Raw genomic sequence first — 14,258 nt, forward strand, 5'->3', positions numbered from 1 at the left:
TGAGCTTCAACTGGGTAAATTTCTGTTGCACAGTGCTTATATATTTACCTTCCACTAGTGTGACCCAATCGAGTATAATTTTCACCATTGTACATGTGGGGACTGACATTTCCTTCATCCTCTTGCAACCTTAGTGAAGTTGTCCAGTTTCTTTGAGCCTGTATTTTCCCCCTGCACAGTATGGACGACAGTCAGACCTACATTTTATAGGGATAGTCTGAAGAAAAAAATCTTTTCTTAAACTGAATAGGACCATGCTTGGCTTATAGCAAGTTCTCAATAAGATGACTGTTGGCCTCAGCCTTTGAATTGTCTACTCCCGTTAGTTATGTGTGCATATGTGTGCATGGGCTGTGGAAGTCAGAGGGCAACTTTTGGGAGCTGGTTCAAACTCAGATCACCAGGTTTAGCAACAGAGGTCTTTACCTACTGGGCAATCTGACCAGCCCTGTCTCAATTGAAAAAGAAATAATAAGAATTCTCAGTGCTAGAGATCCAACTCAGTTTCAAACATGCAAGACAAATCTCTCATTTTAGTAATACATCTGTGATGTACTTATGAGAATATATATTTATTTTATAATGTGTAAGTATAATCACAATGTACATCATACGGGGACAGGGCCAATTGGGAGAAAGTGAGTAAGGAGGGGAGAGAAACTACTTCTTAGTCAACAGATCTAGTATTGTTGACTTTTACTCATTGTCCTCTTACAAGCCACTGTGCTGCTCTTTTTAAAGTAACTAGGAGCATATTTTGGGCTGGAGAGATGGTTCAGTGGTTAAGAGCACTGACTGCTCTTCCAGAGGACCCAGGTTCAATTCCCAGCACCCACATGGCAGCTCACAACTGTCTGTAATTCCAGGACCCAACACCCTCACACAGACATACATGCAGGCAAAACATCAATGCACATAAAAGAAAAATAAATAAATTTTTTTAAAAAGAAAAAAGCATATTTTAGTTCTTCTGTGGTAAAGAACTTTATTTTTTTTCCAACATCCTTCCCTTGTTGATAATGAATGAAATGCTTGTTGATTACATTTTGTTGTTGCGTAAATGCATGGAAGAGTGAGCCTCAGTAGACACAGGTCCATATCCACAGACAAGCTACGGTGCACTCTGCTCTGAGGTGAACACAGAACAGAACAAAGGCTTTTCTGTGGCTTGAGTTTATTTCAAGATCTTTACACAGTAATTGCTGGCTTTGGGGGGGGGGGGTGGGTTTATTTCAGAAGTATTTTTCTAACTGGAGGAGGGGGATTTTAGCTTCATCACTTTCTACCAAATAAAGAAGAAACTCCAGAAAGATATGCTTGCTACCATTTCTCTGAAAAACCATTCAAAGAACCCAAACATCAGTGGTTTATCAGGCAGGCATCAAGGTGAAGTGGCAGGCACACCATTTCAGGAAATCTATGATTCAAGTACTTGTGAATCCCTGTGGTCCCCAGTAACACCCAACCCCACACACTGTGACCACCATGCTTCTCTATGTGTGCAGAGCAGGAGTCTAACAGGTTCATAGCCTGACATGGAGAAAGCTCTCATAGCAGTTACAAGACTGGCTTAGAATCCAGCCCTGAACTCTGACCCCAAGCAAGATCATCTGTAGCCTTGTTTCCTCACTGCAACTCACAGCTTTGAAAAATTAACTTTCCCCAAATGAGAAAATGGTCAAGAAAGCTGTATTGCTAAAACTTGGGTTCTGACAGGTCACAGGAGTAGCTGGGGACCCTTCCTTCAAAAACCACTGAGAGCCTGCCAGGATTGTGTGGGTATACACTGAGGCCTTGGTGAATCAGAATCCAGATGAGGTTCTGCCATTAGCAAACTACATCCCACCACTATGACTGCATCCCCAGGAGGTCATTCAGTAGAAGAAAAAAAAATGTCTTTGCAGGGAGACGGTCCTTAGAAGAGTGTCTGTAACAAGACCAACAACACAATTGGAGATATACGTCCTCAATGTTGACAAAAGCAGACTGGCTTATGAAGCATCCGACAGTCTGAGTTTAAACAATGTCCCACACACCCACACATACACTCTGGCAGGGTACAGCCCGGTCCCTGTGAAGGTGGTGGTACAGCTGGGGTCGGAGGAGGCTGCTTTGAGCAGATGATGACTGCTTGGAGGCCAGCACAAAGGGGTGTGTGCTGGTGACAGGTCACAAAGGACAGCAGAGCATAACTGTGGAGGTGTGAGGAGATGTGGGCAGAAACCTTGCTGGGAGATGGGCAATTGCCTTCACTCCCTCCCTCTCTTGGGGACACGATTTGTGGCTGGCCGCGATGCCTGGAATGAAGAGAACCATGAGCAGTGAATGTTTGTTACCTTATTACACTGCCCACAGCTACAGATCCATGGGCGTGTTCAACACCTCCATGGGAAACCTACAACGACAACTGTACAAGGGAGGAGAGTATGATATTTTCAAGTATGCACCAATGTTTGAAAGTGACTTTATCCAGATTAGCAAGAAAGGAGAGGTGATTGATGTCCATAACCGCGTCCGAATGGTGACTGTGTGCATCGCGTCCACCAGCCCAGTCCTCCCACTTCCTGATGTCATGCTGCTGGCCCGACCAGCCAAAGTCTGTGAAGAACATGCTAGAAGGGCCCGGTTCATCAAGGGGAGAGGTCGCAAGCCTCCAAAGACTTTGGAGCTCACCAGGCTGCTTCCTTTGAAGTTTGTCAAGATCTCCATTCATGATCGTGAGAAACAGCAGCTGCGCCTGAAGCTTGCCACAGGCCGGACTTTTTACCTGCAGCTGTGTCCCTCTTCTGACGCACGAGAAGACCTCTTTTGCTACTGGGAAAAGCTTGTCTATCTCCTGAGGCCACCAACAGACAGTTGCAGCAGTAGCCCGACCCTTCACACTGGTAACACATCTATCCTGGAGGACAACAAAAGCCTACTCGTAAGCTTCTAAAGACAGAAACTGAGTGGGGAGCTGCAGAGCAGGTCCCGCAGAGACGTAGGTGCTTTCTTAGGCCCACCTGGGAAATGTGCTGTCTTTGAAAGGGTCCTGTGCCATGACTAGAGACTTAACTATCACTCTGGGGGGCTGGACTACTTCTCTGAAAGGTCTCATAAGGCTTAATGTCAGAAACCTGAACTATCAATTACTCTGCCTCACATCCAAGACTGTAGGTGAACCTTACAACTTCCTGCTGTTTAAGTCTCAAACTCTTTATACACCAACTCAGCCTCATTTGTTATGGAATATTATATAAAACATAAAGTGAAGGGAATGTATTATATATATTTTCTTATTTTGGATGCAAGATCTTGAGATGTATCCCAGCCTGACCTGGAACTCAACCCACTATGTATTTTAGACTGGCCTTGAATTGGCTATTCTCCTGCCTCGGCCTCTCAAGTGTTCAGATTGCTGGCAGGTACCACCATATTTGACCAAATTACATTTTTAATTTTTATTGATATATATTAGTTATACATATTAATATGGTATACTGTGGCATATTGATAGTTGTATTTAATATGTGGTGATAAAACTTGGGTGGTTGGCATGTCTATCACCACAGATACTGCTCATTTCCTTGTGCTAGGAATATGGAAAAAAAATCTTTCTACTCATTGAGATAATAAGATTAATGGTTGTCAATTATAGTTATCCTTCAGGAACGTAAGCCACAGGAAGCGACTCCTCCTATCTAACTGTATCTATTAGCTGTATTCTCTACATTCCTGCTCCCCAGTAGCCCTTCCAGGTCCTGGTGACCACTAAGCTATTTCTGAGGTCAGCTTTTTAGTGTAGAACACTTTTAACGTCCTTCCCTTGAGCCATGATCTGTCATCCTGTGCCTATTATGTGATTTTTTTTTTTAGAATAAGCACAATCCCCATGTGTGTACTTGCACAACTGGTTTCAAGGCCATCAACACGTCTAGTGTATCCCTGACCCAACAATTCCATTTGTAGAAATGTGCCCTGCAAAGACAAACACAAATGTGGAAAACACATTTGATGGAAGTGTTTCCTTTTGCCCTAGAGTTGCTGAGGTGAAACTGAGTGCCCACTGACTGAAGTGCAATGGAAGGGGTCTTGTAATAAATGGGAATTCAGATGATTTCAATAAGAAGCCCTTGGGTGAGAGAGGAACTGAGCATTCTGGCCTCTCCATCACCTCTGTTTCACTGTTTATCCTCCCCCACCCCCCCCCCCCCCCCCCCCGGCACAGGGCTCAGACATCCACGGAGAAGGGGATCAGGATTCTGTACGTCAAAAGCTCCGGGATGTGTCAGGAGCCACCTCTGCTGCATTTGCAGGAGGAGAGGGAGCACAGCCAGCCACGACGGCTGCTGCAGCCGCTGGTATACGAGGACCTGCCAAAGGGGCAGCAGCAGGGGCGGTAGGTGGCACAGTGGCTGCAGGGGTAGTAACAGGCCCCTCCGCAGGGGTGGCAAAGGCGGGGACAGCCACAAGCTCGACCTCGGGTACTTTGAGCATAGCAACAACCAGGTCTCCGGGCTCAAGCCAGGTAGCCACAGCTCTGGCAGGCACAGGCAGCAAAGACTCGGGAGCAAGTGGATCCAGCAAGGCCTTGGCAGCTGTGGCAAACATATCCTCAGAAGGGACAGACCTGGTCTTGGCAGGAGCTGCCAGCTCCTCCTCGGAGTCCACTTCCGCAGTGGGCGCTAACAGTGTCACCCCAGAGGGCAGCCTGAGTGTGGTGTTTGCAGGCACCATGACCACCAAGGGGCCTGTTTCAGACAAACCCGAAGCTCCGCTGGTGTCGACCTTGCAGAGTGAAGGCTACATGTGTGAAAGGGACGGAAGCCAGAAGGTTCCACACACTGGCTCTGAACCCCGGAAGGAGAAACGGGAGAGACGAGAAAAGAAGGACAGAAATCCCAGCAGGAAAAGTTCCCATCACCGCAGGACAAGTCACCGAACCTCAGGCAAGGACAAGACCACCCGGAAATCATCTTCCCACCGGTCCGTCTCCAGCCCCCCAGGGAAAAAAAGAGAAGGCAAAAAAGGAAAAGGGCACAGCAGCTTAAAGGGCAAGAGACATGGCTCCTCTCACAAGAGTGAGTCCAGGACTGCTCACAAACCCAGGAAGAGCCGATCTACAACTAGCTCGGGGTCTGGGAGTAAGAAATCCAGTAAGATTAGCTCTTTTTTGAAGACCTTCCTAATAAGGCCTACTTCAAAAACAGCAGTCTCCTCCTCACGTAATAGAGGAGGGGTAGGCATTGTGTCAAAGAAGGTGGAGAAGCAGAACATAGAGGCAAAGATGGAGAAAGGCAAGGAAATAGAGTACAGCAGTACTGTAACCGCCGAGACAATGGAGAGGATCATCTTTGAAGCCAAGTCCATTTAATGAGATCCCAGGGCAGGAAGCTGTGACCGAGATCAGGACTCAGGAGAGCAGCACCAGGGAACGGATACCAGCTTCCCTAATGGCAGTTTCAATAATAAAGGTCACATAATTCCAAAAGAATTCTGTCTTCTGTTTGCACTTCCCTGTCGCACACCCTGGTAGAGACTTCCCAGTGGCTTCTGTGACATTCACTGCTCGGGTGAGGTCGAGCCTTCCACCTACTGGTTCAGATGAACCAAGGCTGAAGCAAGAGCGTGAGCCCCTTTCTGTCTTTGGTTTCATGGGCCCCTGGGGGAACTATGTACCCATTCTCCCCTCCTTCCCAAAAGGCCCTTTGTGAGTGGGAACATTTGGTCTAGTCCATATCTGAGGGGACACAGGGCAAGAAAATGCAGTGGCCTTCCCAGGCAATTGCCATAGGGCATCATAGGGAAGTCTATGATCTAAATCAAAGCTTCTTAAACTGTGGGTGCAAATCCTAAATGCAGGGCGCCAAACAAACAAACACAAAATCACTGGCAACAGTTAAGTTTTCTGAATTTGCAAAAACAAAAAATTCAGACTCAGAATGAATGAACCAGAGATGACTTTGGCAGAGCAGCCTTGGTTCTCAACACACAACTCACACATTCCACAATGTGCCACACCAGTCAAAGGCATCTGAAACACCTCTCAGATTAAAGGTTACTGTAATTAGGAACTGAAGAGTTTTTATGACAATTTTCTGCTCTCTTAACAATGGTTTAATTACAGAAAAAAAAGACCTTTAATCATTTCCTACCCCCAGTCAGCGGCGTATAAGGACAGGACTGCACTGTGTGAGCATGCAGGATTTTGAAAAATGCTATTTGAGTTGCTGATAGGAGTTTTATAAAAAATTGTTAAATGCATTTTGGCTTGAGATCAGGACCAATTTCCCATGATTTCTGAAATAGCCCTGAACTTATTTCTGTCATTTTGTAGTATGTATTTATGTGAAGTGTTAATGTGAGCAATGATCATTATAAAATCAAAGTACTGGTCGAGTTTGAAAAATGCTGAAAATGTTCCATATCCTGCAGTAACAAATATTCAGTCAAGATTTGACTTTTTCAAGATTTGTTTTCATTATTGTAAATCATGTGAATCTATGTGTGGGTATGTGCACATGTGTGCAGATGCATGTGGCGGCTAGAGGCACTGAATCCTCCTTAGATGGAGTTTGGCGCAGTTGTAAGCTAATCAACATGAGTGCTGGAGCCCAAACACAGGTCTTTTGCAAAAGCAGGGCAAGTTTAAGCACTGTGTCATCTCTCCAGGCCCAATATTTAATTTCTATGTAAAAATAAATGTTACATGTGCCTCATTGATATGCATGCAAATTTGCTTCACTCTTAATAAACAGTAAAACTAAATGTATCCCAAAGAACTTTTAAAAATGTTTTAATTTTTCCTTTCTCCTGAGAGTTTTCTATTTATACATAATGACATATGACATCTAGCCCCTATATCTTCGATGTCCCCCATATCTTCCCCAACAGGTCACTTTCTCAACTTTACCTTTTTTTAAAAGATATATAACTTGGGAAGTTTAGTTAGTACTGCCCATATCTGTGTGGGTGTGAGGCCATCCTCCCCTAGAACATGGGAAACCTACCAGTGGCCACGTCCTCCAACCATAATAATCCTCCCTCTCCAAGCACCTGTGGGCTGCCAATAGCCCCTCGCCTGCTCTATTTCTCTTTGGCCATTGTTAGTTTACCTCCCCTCTAGTCACAATTTCTTGCCTTCTAGTTCTCCCATTGGGCCTGGAGATCACATAGCCACCTATGTCTTAGGTTGGGTGGCTTGATCATAATTATGCAGATAACTACAGCTGTTGTGAGTTTCCAAATGTAATAGCCATGGCCATAAGACAGCATTTCACAGCACTCTTCCTCATCCTCCAGATCCTACATTTTTTCCTCTTCTTCATACACAGTGCTCTGAGCACTAGTGATGGCTTGGATATAGATGTCCTATCTGGGGCTAAGCACTCAGTCTGATATTCTGAGCATTTTAACTAGCTGGGCAGCTCTGCAGTGACTGCTGCCCACTGCACAAAGAAGCTTCTCTGACTGATGCTAAAAGCAGCCCAGGGCTACAGGTATGAACATAAATATATAGAAGGCTATTTAGCAGCATAAACACTTAGCCATGGTTCTACCCTAGGACCTAGGACCTGCAGTGGTATTTTCTCAGCCCATGACCTTGAACTATAGGGACTGAAGGAGGCAGTGCTTCCTGCTGTTGTATGTGACCTCTTAAAATGATCAAGAGGAGGGGCATGTGACCCTTCTTCCTCTCAGTTTTAGGACCCCACATTCCCTGTGGCTCCTACCTATAGTCTCTGCAGCACGTTTGCACAAAGGCTTGTGTGCTCACTAGTACCCTTGAGCCGCTTGGTTCCAACCACGTGGATCTGAGCCCCACCTGCCCTCACTGGGGCTACTCTTGTGACTAAATCCTAACACTCACAGGCAGCTGCTGGTGAGTTTCTCTGCCCTGCAGAGCCCATAAGAACCCCCCAGGAACTGCCTGACTCCTGCTCGGGTAACTACCCGCATACAGCAGCTATGTGGGGAGTCTTGTAGGCCAGGCAACTCACATGATGTGTGAGCTGGGAACTTCAACAACTTCCAGAAGCACACACATTCTGCAGCAGATAGAGCACCTGGTCAGAGAGAAAGGTGTCACGCTAGGTGCCTTTCTAGTTCTGTACTTGTAGTGGCCCTGTAGCCCAAGCTCATGGGCAAAGCAAATACCACTACATTTTCCCTTTTTTGTCTAAATAAGAAGGTTCTAAACTTAATGCAAACTATGTACAGTGATTATCAAGTATTAGTATCAAGTATCAAACAAAGGGCAATAACATAAACAAAAATGGAACTACAACCAACAAGACTAACATCAAACAAGAAAGACATGCTAAATGCCCAGAAATGTGCAGAACACAGATAGATGGCAAATTACTGAGATTATTCCAAAAGCTGTCCTATCTTGAAGATTCTAACTCTAGTACTAATATGTTCTAGCTAAGATACAAGAAGATTATAAGATCTGAGAAGGCAAATAATACCTGAGAAAACAGAAACTACAAGGAAGTAATTTCTGAAATTCTCGAGAGAACAGTTACAATTGCTTCATGAAGCACCACGACCAAGGGGACTTGTAGAAGGAAGGGGTTATGTGGGGCTTACCGTTTCAGAGGGATAGGAGCCCACCACTGTCATGGTGGGGAGCACAGCAGCAGACAGGCAGCACAGCCCTGGAAGAGCAGCTGAGTCAGTCACATCCTGAGCCACAAACAAGAAAGAGAAAGCACACTGAGGATGGGATGGCGTAAATCTTCAGAAACCCGAAGCCCACCTCTGGGGACACACTTTCAACAAGGTCACACCTCCTAATTCTTCCCAACAGTTCCACCAGTTGTGGACTTAGTTTTCAAACATAAGAGCCTATGGGGCCATTCCCACTCAAACCACCGCAGCTCTCCTGTGGATCAGGCCTCAAATCCAATCAAAAAGCAATTAATTAGTCACTGTAACCTGTGTGGAGCTATCACAGCAGTGTGCACATCTTGCCTGGAAAGTGAGTTATTGTAGCATGCAGGGTCCAGTGCTGGGGAAGACCACTAATGTCTTTTCTTTCCCAGCAGCCTGCATAGCACCTTCTGGTGCTAGAAAAGCTAGCCAGCAGAGAGGAAGTTTGAGACCGATTTCTCTATGTCCTGTAACCAAAGTGTGGCGTCTTCAGTGGTAGGGTGTCTTATCGAGGAGTTATGAAAGGCAACTGAGGGCCATGGTGATAGTCTGTTACTAAGGAGACCTCTGGGACTTCCCTGACCAATGACGTGAAGGGAGAGAGTTTTATGCCTTGTGCTATGATTTACATGAAAAAGCCTTTGTCTTCTAGGAGCAACATTGTCCACTGATGCAGGGCAATTCCACTCCTACCTTTTAAAGTCACATTTGGAAACGATCTTACTAACTCATAGGTTTCCAGAAGGTGTTTTATACATCCTTAGTTTTGTTTCACATGCTGCATTAGTTACTTTTCTGTTGCTCTGATGAAATGCCATGACTGAAACCAACTCACAGAAGAGAGTTTATTTTGGCTTATCTTTCCAGAAGAATAGTCCATCAAGGCAAAGGAGGTGTAGAAGCAGGTGGTAGTAGGAGCAGGTGGAAGTAGAAGAAGGTGGTAGAAGCGGGTGGTGGTAGAAGTGGGTGGTGGTAGAAGCAGGTGGTGGTAGAAGTGGGTGCTGGTAGGACCAGAAGCAAAAGCTGTTCACATCTTTCCTCTGCACACAGGAAGCAAAGAGAGGGAGAGCAGAAAGTGAGGCAAGGCTGTGAAATCTTAAATCCTCACTCCTGGTGATGTACTTTCTCTAGCTAGGCTCTACCTCTTACAAGTTCCATGACCTTCCCAAACAGCACTACCAACAAGACCCAATGATCAAATGCATGAGCCTTTGAAGGAAATTTCTCCATCAACATACCATACCTACCCACAACTAAAATAGATGTGCTCAAAAATTATTTTTAGCAAAACTTTTATTGGTATACCCATTTAAAACCTATATACCTGAAGTCACATAAGAATTTTTTGGACCAAATGCAGGAAAAGCTAAGGTTTCATCTAGATTAGGACAGGCAGGCCGAGTTTAGATGACTAAATCTTGCAGACTGAATGAAAAGAAGAAATAAAAAGGAAGGACATGACGTTGCCTAGGTGTGGTGAGGAGGGGGTTTATTGTAGGTATGAGAGAGCACAGCAAGAGGCAGAGACATCTGGGGGAGTCCAGAGTGAACATGACCCTGAGCCATGTAAGAAGCAGGAGGAGAAAGGGGAGGCCAAGAGGGCAAAGGGTAGAAAAAAGGGCAGGTAACCCAAATGACTGCATTATCTATATATGCAGCCCAACTCCTGGGCTGGAGAAGTCTAACGTAAGGGGTACAGTATGCCAGCCATACCCTATAACAGGAAGGGACTGAGGGATGCTGGGAGAAAGTTGGCAGCCAGGTCCACTTGGATATACTAAACAGGCACCTCAGCCATTCGTCCTGGAGTTTGAGACCTAACACAGAGCACTGGATTATTTAATAAAAAGAACCAAGTTTGTGCGTGCGTGCATACGTGCGTACAGGCTGAAGTTTGATGTCTTCCTCAATCTTCCTCCACCTTATTTTCTGAGCTAGCGTGTCACATGGAAACTGAAGCTCATCTGTTCAGCTAGACTAGCTGGCCAATGAACTTCAGGGATCCCCCTATCTCAGTGCCTAGATTTCAATGTGTTCGGTAGGGATCCAAATTCAGTTCCTCATGCTTGGGCAGCAAGCACTTGAGTGGCTGAGTCATCTCCCTGGCCTTGAATAATGTTTGGAACACAGGAATCACCAGTGTTGTCTATGGCAGTTTTCATGTTAACATGCAAGATCCGAGTTGCTGCATAGAGACTCTACAGCCCGCAGGGTTTAAATATTTACCAATATTTACCATCTTGCCCTTTAGAGAAAAAAGCCTGTTGTTCCCTGCCCTAGGAGATGTTAACAGTTCTCCTTCCTCTGATGTATACACACTCTGGAGAAACCCTAAGAAACACTTAGCAGGAGCCAGCCAGAAAAACGCTTGTAGAAAAACACTCTGTAATAACAAGAGCCTGGACACAGCCCAAACATTCATCAACAGGAAGATTCATAAACTGTGATATATGGCTGCAGGGCCCTATTTTTTGACAGTGAAAACAAATGGCAGCTATTCATGCTAGCATGACTGAATTTTATATAGTGTGGACTAATACAATTCAGACAGAACACTTACAGGGGACTCCATCTGTAGAACAGTTAAAAATAGGAGCAGAGGCTGGAGAGATAGCTCAGCTCTTTCAGAAGACTCGGGTTCAATTCCCAGCACCCACATGGCAGCTCACAACCATTTGTAACTCTAGTTCCAGGTGATCTGATGCTCTCTTCTGACCTCTGAAAGCACCAGGCATGCATGTGATACACAGACATACATGCAGGCAAAACATCCACATACATAAAATAAAACACATTTTACAATAAAAAAAATAAGAGCAAACAATGCCTAGAGGAGCTGATGTGCTGAAAGCATATAGAAAAAGACAGAAAAGATGAACACAAAATTCAGGACACAGACAGAGTTAAAAGGAGGGATGTGTGATGTGAAAGGCATATGCAGAAGTTTTCAGCAGCGGAATATCCTATATCTTAAGCAAGAGGATGTGCCCATGTAAACGTATCCCCTTTGTACATGTAGAAGACAGCTTTGTGAAAAAACACACTATTTGGAAATCTGTCTTTCATAACAATAAAACAAAAAATTTCAGTGACATTAAAAAGGAATGGTCATAATATGGAGGAAACTATTTTAATATATTTATAAGGGATAAGATGGGCCTAAGAGTATAGCTCAGAGGTATGGCATTTGTCTAGCATGAATGAAATCCTGGGATCAATCCACAGCATTAAAACAAACAAACAAACAAACAAACAAACAAACAAACAAAAAGAAAAAAGAGGAAAGAAAAGAAAAAGGAACCAGAATACTCCACAATAATGTATACTAATGAACTATATAAATTATGTATACAACACAAATAATTCCAAAAGTTTAATGCTATGTTATATATGATACTATAAAATTCAAACATTATAAAATTTAAACATGCACTACAGAACTGCTTTGTTATTTAATTTTTAAACAAATGATATACTCACAATTCCGCATGAAATCAGCTACTTAACAAAAGACAATAAAAGTTGAACTTGAGAAAAAAATTTGGAAGCCATGTGTGCTCATATTGTTTGCATGGTGAAGTTGGATTTCCAGGGAAACCTGGGGATCTTCTCTGAAGAGTAAATGTGTTGAGGCTGGAGAAACGGCTTTAGGGGTGCTTGTTCTTGAAGTGACCTGGGCTTGATTGATTCTAAGCACTCACATAGCAGCTCATGACTCTCTGTAACTCAAGTTCCAGTGGCTTCTACACCCTCTTCTGACCTCTGAAGGCATTACTCGGTGCACAGATATACATTTGCCCAAAAGCAGTGCTTCTTCTCAACCTCTGGGTCATGAACTCTTGGGATTCAAATGACCTTTTCATAGGGGTCACCTAACACCATCAGAAAACACCGATATTTACATCACAATTCATAACAGTAGCAAAATTACAGTTATGAAGTAGCAACAAAATGTTATGGTTTGGAGTCACCACAGCATGAAGAACTGTATTAAAAGGTTGCAGCATGAGGAAGGTTGAGAACCACTGATTCATACACACATACAATAAAATAAATCTGAGTTTTAAAAGAGAGAAAAAGCGTTTATGGAGGTGGAGAGAGAGAGAGAGAGAGAAACAAGGTGTTCTAAGGGGAGTGGTAGTTTTTCAGTAAATACAGGGAGTAGCTGCACTGGGGGTACCTGCAAAAATTTCCACCTCATGATTTTTAACATTCAAAGGCCAACAGATTCTGGAAACCCAGATGGCTTTGGAGTTGATCCTTCAACAATGGGTAGAGATGGAAAGAGAGAGGCATACTTTAAAGGTCTGAGCAGGCCTTTGGAGAAGCCATTGGGGAATAGGAGATGTTGGTATACAGGGAAAGGGAGAAGATAAAGTGAGAGTCTGTTCCAAGTCTTCAGTTCACGGCCCGGATCTACAGAGGCTCACCTCTCTCTTAGCGACAAACAGTTTGGTCTCTGACTTCATCTCCTCTCCTTGTCCTCCTCTGGCTTTGGGCACTCCTGCCTTTGGGTGGGGCTGCTTTAACATGACTGCATTTTACCCAGTATGCAGGGATGCCAAGCAGGCCCACAAGTAACACACATGCCACCAAAGTGAAATGGAGGCAGGGACTTGCCCCCCACAGCGTGTTCTGCCATGCATCTATCCTCTATGCACCTCTCCTTCTATCTAGGTATGCCATCACAAGAAACATGCACAAATGTCTACGTATTTCAAAGCAACAGGCCTCTTCCTCTGGAGAGAGATATCAATGGGGCCATCAGTTAAATCCCCATCAGATAAGGGCTGATATTCTCAGCGGCAGTGTGCATCACCATGGAAGCAATGCTGCTGCAAGTGTGGTGAGGCAATAGGCAGCTCATCACCAAGCAGTGTTCCAAGCTTACAGTGCATACTCACACAAGTGCCGAGACAAGAGCAATCAGATCACTTCCGTGTTCTGTTGGAGAGGTAGGTGTCTCCTTATTTACTTTTTCTGTGGTTTCTTTGTGACAGTTCTCACTGTGTGGACCAAGCTGGTCAGGAACTTGTTATGTAGTTCAGGGTGGCTGGGGAGTCATGAATGTCTTACCTCAGCCTCTAAAATGCTGAGATTTTAAGCACGTACCACTGTATCCAACTATGGAATGGAATGCTTAAAGCAGAGGAGACATATTGCTAAAAGCACTGCACAGGCAAGATACTGAAGGTGAGCCATCGCGGCTATCAGGTGAGAGTACAGAAAGAGATGCTGAGGGGAGAAGGAAGCAGGTGACAGGCCATGTAAAGCTTCGAGATCCAAGTAAGGGAAGCCCCTGACCCATCCATCACAAACTGGGGAGACCTGATTGGATTTGCACTTTATGAAGGCCACCAATGGTTGTTGTGAGGAGAAACAATTGAGAAAGGAGTTCATCCTTGGACTTGTGTCACATTCTGTCTCTCACAGTAGGGCACATAAAATGAGGAGGTACAAGGGATGCTCTGAAAGACAATTAGAAGTGCCCATGTGGGGTGGACACAAGGATGCACACAGCACCCAGACAGTCCTTCGGTGAAGGTTCTGTGTTGGTGGCAGATAAGTACTGCTCAGTGACAGCCATTAGCCTCCACTAAGTCTGGGAACTGCTTCAGCTGTCA

At 44.7% G+C, this 14,258-nt stretch overlaps 1 protein-coding gene and 1 long non-coding RNA gene across 2 annotated transcripts; one reads left to right on the top strand and one right to left on the bottom strand.

Annotated features, from left to right (window-relative positions):
• Nucleotides 1-2,293: 2,293 nt before the first annotated feature.
• Nucleotides 2,294-5,353, top strand: Fam71b (family with sequence similarity 71 member B). Its single transcript, XM_036197124.1, has 2 exons — nucleotides 2,294-2,923; nucleotides 4,208-5,353. The coding sequence occupies exons 1-2, from the start codon at nucleotides 2,294-2,296 to the stop codon at nucleotides 5,351-5,353; spliced, it is 1,776 nt and encodes a 591-aa protein (XP_036053017.1).
• Nucleotides 5,354-8,637: 3,284 nt separating this feature from the next.
• LOC118589651 lies at nucleotides 8,638-12,337 on the bottom strand. The gene is made up of 3 exons (XR_004945683.1): nucleotides 12,115-12,337; nucleotides 9,470-9,674; nucleotides 8,638-8,667 (listed from the first exon to the last, which is right to left on the bottom strand). It is a non-coding gene; the product is annotated as an uncharacterized LOC118589651 (long non-coding RNA).
• Nucleotides 12,338-14,258: the final 1,921 nt, after the last annotated feature.

The sequence above is a fragment of the Onychomys torridus genome, chromosome 8, assembly GCF_903995425.1.
Source record: "Onychomys torridus chromosome 8, mOncTor1.1, whole genome shotgun sequence".
In the NCBI taxonomy this organism is placed as follows: domain Eukaryota; kingdom Metazoa; phylum Chordata; class Mammalia; order Rodentia; family Cricetidae; genus Onychomys; species Onychomys torridus.

What these genes read in the sequence shown, in the direction of transcription:
- Fam71b (XM_036197124.1), top strand. Translation starts at nt 2,294, where the DNA reads ATGCCTGGAATGAAGAGAACCATGAGCAGTGAATGTTTGTTACCTTAT. An exon ending in AGGACAACAAAAGCCTACTC is followed by an intron (nt 2,924 to 4,207) that starts GTAAGCTTCTAA and finishes CCCCCGGCACAG; the next exon opens with GGCTCAGACATCCACGGAGA.